The sequence below is a fragment of the Melozone crissalis genome, unplaced genomic scaffold (genome assembly GCF_028551555.1).
Source record: "Melozone crissalis strain CALT ecotype California unplaced genomic scaffold, PUWL_Pcris_2 ptg000005l_1, whole genome shotgun sequence".
Classification (NCBI taxonomy): Eukaryota; Metazoa; Chordata; class Aves; order Passeriformes; family Passerellidae; genus Melozone; species Melozone crissalis.
Window position 1 is genome coordinate 60,598,887 of NW_026535783.1, and position 15,234 is coordinate 60,614,120.

General features: G+C 36.5%; 1 protein-coding gene across 1 annotated transcript in view; it reads left to right on the forward strand.

The window, feature by feature from the left end:
• The window catches only part of HCN1 (hyperpolarization activated cyclic nucleotide gated potassium channel 1), a 194,415-nt gene that overhangs the window by 144,019 nt on the left and 35,162 nt on the right, over window positions 1-15,234 (forward strand). Inside the window, exon 5 of the mRNA XM_054286876.1 lies at window positions 6,056-6,202. Within this exon, the coding sequence (XP_054142851.1) occupies window positions 6,056-6,202 (147 nt within the window). The remainder of the gene's footprint in view (window positions 1-6,055; window positions 6,203-15,234) is intronic.

The window sequence follows — 15,234 nt, forward strand, 5'->3', positions numbered from 1 at the left end:
GCATATTAAGATCAGCTGGTTTTTGAAATGCTTGGTAACTGTCAGTCAGCTGAATCCTGGGTTTAATCAGAAGTAAAAACTTTTTATGTACATTTGTGTATTCGGATATACAGCATGTTTCTGGCACCTCTTCTGTGTAGATATTTGCCATGTAGATCATAACATGTCACCTACACAAAACTGGTTTGCTTTAGGTTATATAGACCTCATTCTTCTCTCATGAGGAAATCTGGTGAGGGACAGCAATTTTCTTTGCTATCGCATGTGCTGCTACCAGTCTATACCCAAGTTTGGTTATTTTGGCCCAATTGCAAGTTTTGGAGATACCAAGCTGGAGTGAGAGGACATGGTGTCAGCCTTTCCCAAGGGAGTCTCAGGCTGGACTTCAGAGAGAAATTTTTTCATAGAAGAGATGATAAAACATTAGAATGGACTGGTGCTCAAAGAAGTGGTGGAGTCACTTTCCCTGGAGGTGTTTAAGGATGTGGCACTCATTGCCATGGTGTGGTTGACGTTGTAGTGTTCAGTCACAGTTTGGAATTGATGATCCTTTTCCATCCTAATTGATTTGTGATTGTGTGGTAGAAAAATATCAAAAGGCATGATATTCCCATAAGGCTTGTGCTAAGGAATGGTTTGGTAGGTATAAAGGTTGGTTAGGGTGATATAAAGCTTCAGATGCTAATATTGCAGAAAGATCAAAATAGAATGAACTGAGTTTTAAGAGATCAAGTAATAGTAATAAGATGAAATTCGGAAACTCAAAATCCAGGGACTCAGGGACTAGTATACAAGCTGCTGTTACAAACTGGGAGATGAAGAGAACAGCAACTGTAAGTGGCAAGGAGAAAATGAGAAATCTGAGTGATGAAGCTGCTCATAAAATGGCTGCAAACAACATTTTCAATGTGTCTTGGTTTTGCAATAGATGGAAAAGAACTCAGTCTGAACTACAAATTAGTGATAGTTCTTCTAAAATGTTATGTACTATTCTAGTAATTGCAGTTGGATAGAAATGAACTTAAACTAGAACAGATGAAAGAGAAGAGGGCCAGTTCTGAACAAAAATGCTGTGAACAAAAATGCTGTGATCTGAACAAAAAGCAGAATCAACTACCTGCAAGAGGCTGGGAAGAGACACAATTCACTATAAACACTCCAGAGAGATACACCAAGAGACAGAATCTTTTGAAACTGCTGGATAATTTTGTACTAACATTAGTTCATTTAAACTGCATCTGAATATATTTAGACTAAAATTTAAAATAAGGTTCAGAACTATGTATGACCACTGAGCTTCTTGAAACAGCATGTTACTTAGAAAGGATTCATCTTAATCAAATTCCTCCTCTTATCTTTCTACTCCTTATCAGTGAGTTAAATCATCTTCATATTTTAATGCTGTGTAGATTCTTCTTTCATACATGATATGCAAGTATCTTCAAATCATTTAAAGAGTACTGATGGATTTGTTGCATATAAATTGTGGGACAGAACTTCCTTGATTCAGTAGAAGGATTTCACTAATGGTCTTGGCTTTCTTCTACATTTGCAAACAGTATATAGGATTTTGTTTCCCCACATTTCATTGAACTTTGTATTTGTAAAGATATAGCTGGCTATAAATATATTTGATTGGCTATAAGTCTCAATAAAATGCTATTTATAGTTGCTTAGTTTTTTGGGGGAAACCTTCTTAGAAGTGAGGCTCTATTGCCAAGGACAAAATTATTGTAAGAAGTGCAAAAGGCCTATTACTCAAGATGGACTTTTAACTGATGGTAGAGGCACCTAGGTTCTTTGAAAAAATAGCTGGTTTGGAAGTTGTTGAGTGTTGACATTTTGAAAAAATCTGACTTTGGCACTTGTGCTTGAAAAGTATTCAGGTAGTTTAGGTGGGAGCAGTTCCAGGCACATGAAGGTAATTAGTTTCATGTTTTTCAACTGATACGATTCATGTCTTTCAAATATTTATGTCATTTATTGTATCAAGGACAGAATGCTGAGCTGTAAAGATTATTAGGACTCTAAGAAATTTTTCAGCTAAAAACGTCAACTAGTTAGTTACAAAACTTTGTGAAGAAAGGATCTGGTAGGCTCAACATATATGCTAAAATATATTATGAAAGATCAACATTCAGGTTTCTGTTCTACTGGTTTCACTGGGATTTTTTTTGTATTGCGATTTAACACTATATTAATGTTAAAATATTTTCCCTGCCTCAGTTGCAAATTGCTATGCACAGTATGTCATTCTTCTCCTTTGCATTTTTCCATATCTATTTTTTAAAGACAACTGTATTTAACCCATTCTATTACGGGCCCTATATAACTGATGTCATACTCTTCACCTTTTGCTGGAGGAGTCCAGTAGCAGAATTTTGCTACATACAGAGATCCCATGAATAAAATTATATCTGAAACAGGAAGATTCAGATACTACTGGTTGGTGGTTTGCATTAAAATATGTGGAATGTTACTTTGAAACTTTGAAATCCACTTAGCTGTTACCTATTTCAGCAATTTTGTAGCATGTATGGGCATTTTCATTTCAGTGATGAATATCAAACATGTATAAATTACTGAAATTATGGCAGTGCAATATATAAATCTCATTAATATACATAGCCATTTTAGGAGAAACAACTCAATATTCATTTTAAAAAATATATAGTTGTAGAGTGGGCAGCAACACAGTACTTACTCCATTCAATAGCATTGAAAAGACCAGGAATACATATTTGTAACAGTTATGGCGCATCCCTTTAGATGTGCACACGTCCTTACTAAATAGTTCTTCCTGGAAAATCAAGTGCTACATGCAGGAGCAAGGATGGAAAGGTAATTAGAAATTAAAAAGCAGGGAGTTAGCAGTCTTTTGTGTTTGAATGTAGTCTGGTGCTTCTCATATGACATACAAAAAGCCAGAAATAAAAGAGAAAAAAAAAATGGAAGTCAATCTTGAGGGGGCTTACTGTGGCTCTGAAAGTTTTTTTACACAAATGTAATAAACACCAGAGATGTTCTTATAAATGTGGGATTAAGACATCTATTTTCTGAATAAACTAAAGCAAACAAGGGGAAAAAACCCCCAAAAAAGTAGCAAAAATCCCACCCCAAAACAAAAGAGCAAGCAAATCAAAATTTTAAGTCTAGAGGGGAAAAGATAGAAGATGCAGTGTAATGAGAAGAGTCATTAGAAAGAAATTGTTTTTCTCACATATGAAAATGTAGTTTCAAATGTGGATAGGTTACAGCCATTTTAAATATTATTAAAATATCATTTTAAAACAAAATTTAACTTTACTAACAGTTTTGTCCACTTCAGATCTAAAATTATACTTAGAAAAATCAAAAAGCTACTGAATTATCATATTTTTAAGGGTTTCAAAACACTAATGAAAATTTTAAAATCTTTTTTACATCTTTTATGTTTTCCAGAAAATATTTCAGTTCTTTTAAAGCTATTTGCATTTTTGTAATGCATAAAACACTCCCAGGAATAAAACCCAATATAATTGCATTAAAGTGAAAAATATCATTATTTCTAACCACTATTGATATCTATGGTCTGATATTGATATTTGATATCTGTATCTACAAAGAAAATACTCTCCAGTATTAATTTAGACAAATTCCTGGTTTACTACATAAAATTACCAAGACCATATTAATCTTGCTCTCTTTGTGTCTTCATTTCAGCACTTTTTTTTTTGCAATTGTCATGTGGCACATCACAGTGGCAACTAATCTGGAATACCCACAGTATTGCCAGTAACATGTAGCAGGCTGACAATATGAACTTGCTTTTCTGAGGAATTGAAAAAGTAATTATTTCTTGTTCTGAGTTAATGAGAGATGCCAGTTCCTGAACAAGAGGGCAAGTTAAAAGTTTTATGGTAACACTAGGTGTGAACACAACATCAATAAGGGAGTAGTAGAACAGTGAATGATATAGAAAATGAGCCAAAATCACACACTGAGAAACATTAGGAAAATACTGATTAAAGAGCTAGTGATAGTATACTACCTACTCACAGGCTCAGATATTTAGATATGAGAAGGGACCTTGGTATTATATTTGATGGTTAAAAACTTCTGGGAATTGGGGAAGGCTTTTCACTTCTTCATTGATTTTTAAAGAAAAGGATGCTAATGTTCATCTGTGCCTATTATTCTACATATTACTAATTTGAAAACACTTTGAGACATGCCAGTGATAAGCAGTACTTTCCTACTAGTTTTATTTTTTCTTTTTCCCTAAAAGTCTCATGTGAAAGCATAAATCTTTTTAAAGAAAATAGCTTGCTAGTGCAGGAGAAAGCCCCCATTCAAATAACAGCACTAATGAAAGGCAGCAGTGGAAATTGCTGCCCAAGCAATTTCCTTGAAGCTCGGATTTTCTCTATTTCAAGGTCATTCTGGCATAAAAATCTTCCGCAGCTTGCTTGCAATATACATCAGACTAAATGTATTTCTTTTATTAGCAAGGATTGTTAGTTATTAGTGTTACTTAAGCACATTTGTGTGTGAATCAGATTGTGTGGGGGAGCAGCCTCTATCCTGGGGGCCGTAGTGATGATGTCTGATGCTAACCCACAATGTATGGATAAATTTCTTCATATCAGATCAGAAACCAATGTCAAGCATGCAAATTTAAATCACACATCTAAAATATGTGGGTGAAGAATTGTTACTGCAGAGGGGCAAAATTCCTGTGCAGGGGTTAAATCACCCTAACATATTCATTGTTAAATAATCCCATGCAAAATTAATTTTCTTGTATTTTTGGAATGTATGTTGTACACATGGCCTCATCTAATCTTTCGTCACTTTGCAAAGCAAAAGCTAATTTCAATTCCAGAAGATAGAGCAGTCTTCAATTATGTAAGTTAAAGGATAGATGCTGCAGTTCACAAAAGAGGGCATGTACATTATACATTTGCTTAATTGTTCTACAGGGATGCCAATCCTAATTAGGACTTCATTGGTTTTTTCATTGGAAACAGTTTAGATTCCCTAATTAAGCATGAAATAACTAATAAAAATAAATTAAGACGGTTTACATCTGTGAATCAAGTTTCTGCCAAGTTTTAACTCACCTTTCAGCCTGAGAAGGGATTTATCCTTCTCTGCCTCAGTGCCTTATCCTTTCAGAAACCAGGATGGGGGCTCTGAGGAGCAAAAATCTTGTTCTGGTGGGTTGGTCCATTTGCACTTTAGACAACTTGTCCTTTTTGTGGGTCTTGGATTATTATGTAGTTTAGCACACTGCAACTATGAGTATGTTGATTTGGGACTTCATCTTCTGAAAATTATGCTATTAAAAAAAAAAAACAAACCCAAAAAAAAAGGTAAATTCCCAGAATATAGGACAAAGGACTAGTAAAAACTAAGAAACCAAATGTACAGGGTAAATGAAGTGAGCTCTTCTTGGTCTCCTGGATCCTGGTATCTTTTTCTTCCCTCATTTTCTGTTTCCTGATCCCACACATATTTTTCTAGTTTACCTTTTTCTTCTCTTCATCCCTTCTGAGGAATATTTTCTATTTTGTTATCTCCACAGGTTTTAACTTCATAAGCATACACAACATTAATATGTTGCTTAGCAATACAGCACAGCCAGCTTCTAAAATTTCACTACTTCAGCTCTCCCCGAATGCAGTGCTACAGGCTAAACACTGTGTACAGCTTTCCTGTCTACAGCACGAGCTAAAAATTGTGTTGGTGTATTTTTGCAACTCCTGTACAGCTGGGAATTTAGGAAACATATGAGAAGTATGAGGCTTTGGCTTCTAAAACTTATATATTCATATGGATATTAGCATTGCTGCCAAAGGTAGTTTCTGTAATTTGTAAATATGCTGTCATGTAAATATGCTGTCACAAATTAATATTTGTGTGAGAGTTTTCTGATATATGAAAAAAATGTTACCTTTAAAAAATATGTAGAGCTTAAGTGGACACATGAATGAATTTGTATTTTGTAGGTGCTTTTAGATAGCAAGAATTTGAGGCTTTTTTCTAATTCACCTTCCTTTTTTTATCCTGACAGTACAAGCAAGTGGAACAGTACATGTCATTCCACAAGTTACCTGCTGAAATGCGCCAGAAGATCCATGATTACTATGAGCATCGCTACCAAGGCAAGATCTTTGATGAAGAAAATATTTTGAATGAGCTCAATGATCCTCTAAGGGAGGTAAGATTAAAGTATTTGAATAGCTCTTCATGCTAGGAAAAAACTTCTTGTCTTTGCTGTTTCTGTGTTGAAATGCTCTTTACCTTCTATAGCATTTCAGCTTCTTTACCATAGTCAATGGATGACCAGGATAATTAAATTTATACTAGGTTGACACAAAGAAATAAGAAGATCTACACTATATTCAGGACCAGCCAGTCAATCACTGCCACATGAGGATGTCAAAGGATAAAATCTGCCAAAGAGTAAAACCACACCCTTATTGTTGACTGAAATTCACGTTTTTCTGCCACTTTTTAAAACAGAGATCAGCTGGAATAAAATGATCCTGGGTGAAATTCTTTTTCTACTCTCCCTACTTGTTAGCCATACATCTATACAGGTAAAACCACTGAGAGTCACCACAAAGGGAGGGTTGCTTTTTTTCATTTTCTAAAGTAGCATTGTTGGTAAAGGTGGTCTTTACTTGAGATGAGGAAGCTGGAATATTACATATCAAAGCCATTAAAAAATCTCTTTTTTAGGGGTTATGCTTTGCTATGTTAAGTGGTGTGATGTGTGGAAGCAGTTGGAATTTTCTCTGCTGGTGTGGGATCTTGCAGTAGCAGAAGTAGCTCCTTAATGGGAATAGAAATCAGATGGTCTTCTGTTGGCTTGTGCTCATGCCTGACCTGGTCGAGGATGTTGGCTGATATCCTCTACTGAAAGAAGAGGAAAAAAACCCAGAAAAGAAGAAGTTGAAAATCTCAGAGGGAAGAGAGCGTAAAAAGAAAAAGAGAGCGAAAGAGAAAAAGAAACAAGAAAATTAAGGGTGGAACAGTCTAGTATGTGAAACTTGTGAAATTTTCAGTGCTTCTAATATCCTCTGCTTTTGGAGGAGTGGTGCTGATTATGTGTCCATACGTGTGTGTATATATGGCTGTGTATATTATATATATATAACATCCAACAGAGCACAGCATGACATCTGTACTTTTAGAAAGATAGATAGATGAAGGTTGGTCAGGGTTTTTTTCAAGTTTTGAGGGATAAAGAGAGAATCTTTGTCTGTGGTGGATTTTCTGTACTACTGAATTCTGCACTTTGTTGGAAGGGGAGAATGCCGTACAATCCATTGCCAAATTCAATCAAGTTCCATATTTAAAATAGTCATAAAGAAACAAAGCCTTGCCAAGTCAGTTTATCCACACCTCTGTTGTAAAAGTCTCATAGTAACCTCCCTCCTACAAACTGCCAAGTGGTAATGGTGAGTGCTGCCCAAAATTGCTGGTCTTTGCTAGATGCTTAAAGTCAAAATCAGGCCAACCATGGTTGTTCTAACAATTTAATAACCCATGACTAAGTTCCAGATCCTTGACCTACTTAATTCCCTCACACAGGTGTAGACTGAGGCCTTCCTTTATATTTTGAATTAGTGTTTTGGAGTGCAGGTAGAGGGCCCTGGCTTCTGCAGGGAGGCCTGTTTACACTGTGCCTCCCCTCAGTAGCTTTTGAAATGCCAAGAGGAGAATGTACTGCAGGAATCTACCTTGTGGGACAGGAGAAGTGTGGGAACCATCCCTAGACTACAGTGAGAGTAAAAACATGAATCTTGGCCAGTATGGAGCTTGTGTTTTGTTAAGAGAACAGAAGTATGTACAGACACTGACAGCAGAAACAGTTTCATCTGTTTCCACTTCTAAGAAAAGCATTTATCCAAAAGTAAAGCCTGATACCCTTCCATTGCAAAATACTATTTTACTATCAGCAATTTGCAATTGTGGCACCCTAATTACTTGTGTTTTCAGCTTTTCCTGCCTCCCTTTTTGTTTCCTTCCTTCCACTCTCCCTCCCCTAGCCCTGTCCCCTTCCCCTCCTTTTTCTCTAACAGCTTAGAAGCAGAAAGGCAAATTTGGTCAACCATAAAAAACAAAAAGCACTTCTGGTGAGAAATCAAGCATGTAAAATTTCAAAAATTAATGAGCCCCTAAAAACATGAAAGAATAATAGAATTTCATGGAAGGAGTGGCTTCTGATTTTGCTGTGGTTATGCTGTACTTAGCAGGTCTTCTTTGTCCTCTCTATTATATAACAAAAAAATTAGGTACAATCAGGTTGCACATTGCCCTACTGACAACACAGTAGAGTTCCAGAGAAAGGTCAAAAAAAAGAAAGAGAAAAAATAATAACTGGCCACTGGCAGTGCCAGAACAGGTTTCTCAATGAATCTGTCCAAATTTTCAAGGCAGCTTATCAACTGTGGCTTGAAAACATCACTTAGGTATTTTGCTTAGTTAATAGTTTCAAATTCTGTTTTAGCTACCACTTCAGTACGTGCAGCTTAGTAGTGCAGGTGGTGTCTTTTTGATGCAAATAATGGATAATAAATTGGAGGCTTTTAAAGGTGGAACACAGTTGTTCATATATTGGATGGGCTTTACCATGTTACATGCCATTAGCTGCACAAGGCCATAATAGGTATTAGCAAAAATACCCTGGCTGCATCACTGAAAACTAAATATTTAGTGCATTTCTTAAATTTGTAATTAATCCTACATTTGACTGTACTTGGAATTGAGAGGAAACATTCAGAGTCTCTATAGGACATACTTAGCTTGATGAAAGTAGCTTCTGATGAAGATATTAATCTGAAACCATTATTTCCTCACTTGGAGTAAGCAGAACAAAAGAAACTATACTAACTGCTGAGTAATTATAGCATCGTGAAATGTTATGAAAAAATTGCAGGGTTTTCACTAATTCTTGTTCTCAGCCATTCAAATTTACTGTATGGGCTGAAATTTTCCACAGCTATGCTTTCTTTAAGAGTGATGACCTTCTTTTTGGTCCACGTTTTAAAATTTTGGGGTTTTTTTTAGCAAGAAAGTAATTATGCATGATATAAATATGATCATTCAACCATTAAAAATAGCTAAAGTACATAGAATTAGCTGCAAAAATCTAGTGTAAAAATAATTCTTACATGATCAATGCTAGTAATAAAGCTGTATGTGCTTATAGAATCATAGAATCATATAATCATAGAATATGCTGAGTTGGAAGGGACTCATCAGGGTCATGGAATCCAACCCCTGGCCCTGCACAGCACCATCCCCAGGAGTCACACCCTGTGCCTGAGAGCTTTGTCCAAACACTTCTTGAGCTCTGTCAGGCCGGTGCTGTGACCACTGCCCTGGGAAGCTGTTCCAGTGCCCAAACACCCTCTGGGTAAAAAAATCTTTTTTAATAGCCAACCTTTTTCTAACCCACCCCTGGCCAGGCCATTCCCTTGGGTCCTGTCACTGGGCACTCAGAGCAGAGATCAGGGCCTGCCCCTTCTTTTCCCCTCTCAAGGAGGTTGTAACTGCAGTGGGGTCTCCCCTCAGTCTCCCCCAGGCTGAACAGACCAGGTGACTTCAGCTGCTCCTGTTCAGCTTCCCCTCAAGGCCCTTCACCATCCTTGTTACCCTCCTCTAATAGTTCAATGTCTTTTTTACTCTGGCACCCAAAACAGCACACAGGACTCAAGGTGAGCAGGACAGTCATCTGCCTTGACAGCAGAGGTTAAGACTTTGTAAAAGAGGATGAATGTTCATTTTAATGAGCTTGTGAACAATATGCATGGAGCAATATGCATGGTGGATTGGATGATTAAAATAATGAAAATCTGAGAAAAGATTTGATGCATGTGTGTGAGTGCCTAGCTTGGTTGGATAATAGAAATAGAGTCATGTGTATTGTGGGCAATTAACAAAGCTTCATTAAAAAAATGGGGAAAAGGAATCCTGAACCTTTTTAAACTGTACAAGGCTCTGTGTAAGTACTTCAAAGCTGAGTAAAGCATCTGGTTCCTGACCTGTATCCTTCAAGGATAATCTAGTATTATCAAGGAGTTTGCATTCAATGGCTGGGAAGTAAGACTACATTTATGAGACTGAAAAGCTCTATATTCTCCCCTGTTTAGTTAATTGCACAATTTGGGTGTATTAGTCCACCAGTAATGTAATTAATTAGATACTCTCAGCTCTGCACAATCAAACTGAATTAACCATAAATTGCAATATGCTATGTGCATATCTGCTTGTAAGGATACATGCTCTCTGACAAAAGTAAACGATAAGGGTTTCTTTTTGTTAAATTCAGAAATTTCACTTAAACTGAAAGCATATCCCCATTTCCACGGACAGACTTATCTGATAATAAGTGTCCACTCTTCTCAAGAACAGGATAATCAAGAGACTCCTGGAAGTTACAATTTTGGTAGAGATGACTGATTTTAAATTTCTTCTTCGATGCCATGCAGTGTTGGATTCATCCAACCTATCTGTCGCTCCATAAAAGTTCTGCAACAAGTCTAAGATAATAATCAGGCTCTGTCTGCACACACCACCCACACACACATGCTCTCACAGTAAAGAAAACATAGCCGACTAGCTTAGAAAAAAGACTGCATTTTCTAACAGCAATTGACATGTGAAATAAATTCTGTCTTTAATAGCAATTGCAGTTAACTGTCTCTCTCCCTCATTTCTTGAGTCAGTAAGTAGAAACAATTAGCTTGTTGTCCTTATATAAATATCATCTCTAGCTCTTCAGCAGGCTGAGTTATCAAACTTCACATTTTTTAAACTTGTAATTCTTACCTTCTACAAGGCTTGAATATCCTTTGGCCTCAGGAGACCTTAATCCCAAAGTGTTCTTTGTAATTTTCATTACATGAAATGGAGACTCTACAGATAAGAAGCTAAAAAACCCAAATGCTCCTAAGAGAAATATATTCCAAAAGAACACCTGAGTTATAAAAGTTGAAATACATATACATTGCTAGTTCCATCTTGTAACTGAGTATAAGTCAAAGTTACTCAGCTCTGGCCTTTGTTTAAGCCATCAGTCTTGCCAGCAGTGGCTGTGGGTGCATGCCCATGAAAGAATAAGAACAGGGAAAGTGTGATGTGTCCCTTAGTGACTCTCCTAGATTCTCTGTATTTTCAGGTGGAGAGTTTCAGTACTTTCAGGTTCAGTACTGGGTAATCCTTAATACACATCTCTTCCAATTACTTATTTGCATTCTTTATTCTAAGTACTCTCTGCAGCTACACCATCCTTTGTCAAAGAGCACAGACCTGACCCCTCCTGCATAAGAAATCACCACCTTCTTTTGGAATTGAAAATGGCTCCAAATTTTTTTTTTTTGTTTAGATGGCCATTAATTCTTGTAGCGAAAATGATATAATACAGTCAATTTTTACTGACTCTTTGCATGCCAGTTATGATTTTATAGTTTTGGGATAACATACTTAAACTGTATTTTTTAAATGTAAATTCTTTCTTGCATGGAAGCTAGATCATTCTTCTTGCCATTTTCATTATTTTTCCCTGGGTCTACTATAGTCTTTTAGATGTGAAAGCATCAGTTCTGCAGCAAGAATACTGATGCTATAATAATGCAAGTAATTCCTAACATTGATTTGCTTCTTAATCACTGCCAAACATTGAGTTTATTTTTTCTTTTAAATTGTAATGGTAAAAACTAACTCTAAGTGGTAACAAATACATTATTTCATGCATTTATTTAGGTGTATCACTTAATATTGCTCCCCACCAGTAACTTCCAACCAGACCATAACAAGCTTCTTGTAGTTTCTTTTTAACAAGCTGCTCTACCTTTACATGGTGCTGTTTCTGGAACTGAGCAGACCTTTGTGAAGTCCTTGACCTTTGTTGTTCCTGTGGGGATAGTGAATGTAGGTACATTGTGGTACCTATGACAGCCTAATGAATCAGGTGTAGGGTTCCGAGAAACCTCTTAGTGCTGCATTAGGAGTGGCATTTTGTGACAGTTCTTGTAAGAAATGTACTCTCACAAGAAAGTGAAGAAAAGCTTCCATTACTGGATTTATAATTTATATTGTATCTGAGTGAAAATTGGACCCAAACCAAATGGTTTGGTACTTGTAAACAAATTAGGTGTTTTTGTAGAGAAATATTTTGTGTGTTTAAAGTCAGTTTTAAAATTAGCAATTTGGTAACCTTTCTTAATTGTTCTTTCTTAATTGTTGTCCTTCTCCTTTTCCCTATTAAAATTTATCTCTTTTTTAATATCTTTCTTTTTATTTAGTAATTATCTTTCGAAATCACTAAGCAATGTATTCTTATTTAGACTATACTATAGTCCTGTGCACAAAAGATGAAGCATCTCCATAGTAATAATATAAGGCCAAAATGGGCTGTGATTGAACTTTCAAATATTAAAATAATGGTAGCTTTTTTTTTTAATTAAAACAAAAAAAGTATCATAGAAATGTTTGAATTTGGAGATTTTGATTCCATTACAACTTATGTCCATAAATTTATCTCATAAAAACAGTTGACTAGTTCACTGCAATCCACTGTATTTTTCTGCATTTTAAAATGCAATGATCCTTTGTACGAAGCTTAAAGAGAGGAACTAAAAAAATGTATCCTTATTATAGAGGTAGTCCCATTGGAAGTCACCTAAATATCTCCTTATCTTTAATTAGTGAATTAAAGGTGGGGGGGGGGGGGGTGGGTTGTTTGTTTGTTTTTCTCAGAGGTGCAGATAAAGTATAACTGTAGTCCATATTCTGGAGTACTGAATCATGAATGAATTATGCAGCATGTCAGTCTTGCAGAATACATGCTGATATACCACAGCATGATTTATTTGGCTAATGCTGAAAAAGAAAATTGGTGGTTTTCAAATATCTGTGTAAATTATGTCTAAATTGCAGTCCAAGTATACAAGGCTGAAAGAAAAGTTCTTAGAAGGAACTATACTGAAGTTTTAAAAACTGGAAATAGTAGCAAATGGCCATTTTAATGCGGAAATGGGCAGACAATCACCAGGTGGTGATTGGATTATTGTGTTTTAAGATGATTTTCCTCCACAGGTGTGACATAGTAACAAACGGTGTGCACACTCAAAGCTGTTTTCCAGAGACCTAAGACAATGTGGTTTGATTTGTTGAGCTCTGGGGAGTGTTTGCCCTTTGATGTGTGCACATTCACGGTGTACATGCTGCAGTGAAATTGTCAGCCACTTCCACTGCTGTTCCCCATGTTCAGGAAACTTTGATCATGGTCCTATTGGTGTTTGACATGCTTTATTAGCAAATCCATCCTGAGCTGAGACATGCTTTGACAAGTCCCAGATGTAATTGCTTCCGATAGCACAGATAATAATACACCAGTACTTCTCAGTAGTTATGATTTTGAATAGTCATGCTACTGCACCTACAAGACTCCTTTGTTGTAATTGTTTAATAAATATTTCAGACATGACAGTTCTTTCATGAGTTCTGCAAATACACTAATCCAAATAAAGGCCTGATTCTTAGTGCAGCAGTTGTCTTTCATATAAAGTGAGGCAAGCTGTTTCATAAAAGTTCCAAACTATTTAATGCAAACTGGATGCTGTGAGAGAGGTAAAATCCTGTTGCAGAAAAGTAAATCCAGTCTGTGTGTGCTCCTGTGCTGTTCAGGCATCTGAAGAGCAGAATCAGAAAGGTTTTTGTGGGCACCAGGTCCAGTGCAGTGAGAGAATAGCAGTTGTCCTGCTGAGACTAAATTCACCCACTGCCTTGTTCTGCCCAAGACCATGCTTCCAAGTGTCTGTCATGTCTCAGTTTTTAATAGACCAAAGAATTGCTCAGCTGCTTGATACCAAGGTGGTGCTTGGGGCAGTGGATGCAAAGAGTCAAGCACTTTTTTTTTAAATCTTCTTGTAGTTTCTGGTGAAAGCCAAGAGACATTGCCATAAATTGGTACCACAACATGTTCATTTCTATCAGATCTGAATAGGCTATTGCAATTAGAGATAGCATTGCTGATTTTTAGGAGGTTCAAAATAGTAATAATAACATACTTCAGATAACTCCTGAGTTAGTTCTTCTTTTGTAAATATATTCTTTTAATGCTAAGCTTGCTTTGGCTTGACAGGTGTCCTTTTTGGTAGGACGTGAAGAAATTCTGGTTGATTTAGCTAAAACCAAATGATCATTGTCCCTAATCCCTGAATTGTGTCTACTAATTCATTACAGTAAAACAGCAGAATTTAAAATATGTTCCTCTGAACTCTTTAGAGAATAACTGAAGATAAATGAAAAATAAGTAAATTAAAATTCTTGATGCAGAGCTGGAAACGACATTGTTTCTCTTAATTCAAGATTAGGACCTGGCACCCTGGTACTCCAGGGTTCTCCATTTCTTCTTCATTGACTTCTGCAAAACAAAGTCACGGCATTCCATAATGAAAGCATGGGAAGGTGAAAGGGGAAAGCAGAGGGCAGGATGCAGCCAGGACTCCAGTAGAAAACATATTTTGAACAAGACAGAGATGCACAGTACAGACATGCCCACATCCATGCCTTTCCTGTAAATTTCATTAATGGCGGTGGTTGAAAGTGAACATCTTTTCCTTGAGTTTTCATTGTGGAATTTAAATTCAGAAAGCAGGCTAAAGGCTTTTGAAGCAAATCTGTTTGGAACCAGAAAAAATGCTGTGAGGGGCATTAAATACCAAAGGTTCGGTGTTGAGGGGGCACACTTTTAATGTGCCACTGTCCATGAAAGTCGTCACAAAGATCAGAGTTGTGACTCACCTCCAGCAAGAGGAAATAAATATGCCATGAACTGTTTGATGCAGAAGCAAATGCATGTGCCTATTTTTATGCACTCAGTTGCACATTATGGTAGTAACAGCATACAGAAGGGTACACAGCACTTCCCATGCATAAATCTGTAGTTGCCTTTTAAAAGCATGTGATCTCAAAGGCAAAGACAAGGAGAGCAAAAAACAACAGAGCACCAGATCTGTTTTGAAGGTACATTTATGAATGTAATTTCCTGTTGATGCACCAATGATTTAGGAAGGTTAACCTAGTTAAAGCTGTGGGAGGTAATCCAAGTTAAATTTTTCACCTCAAGGCAATCCTAAATCCTTGTTTTACTTCCATCCTAGTGCTACTTGAGCAAAAAAAGTTGTACATTACTTTGAAACCTGCACAAAACTCTGCCTAATCTATACTTTTGTA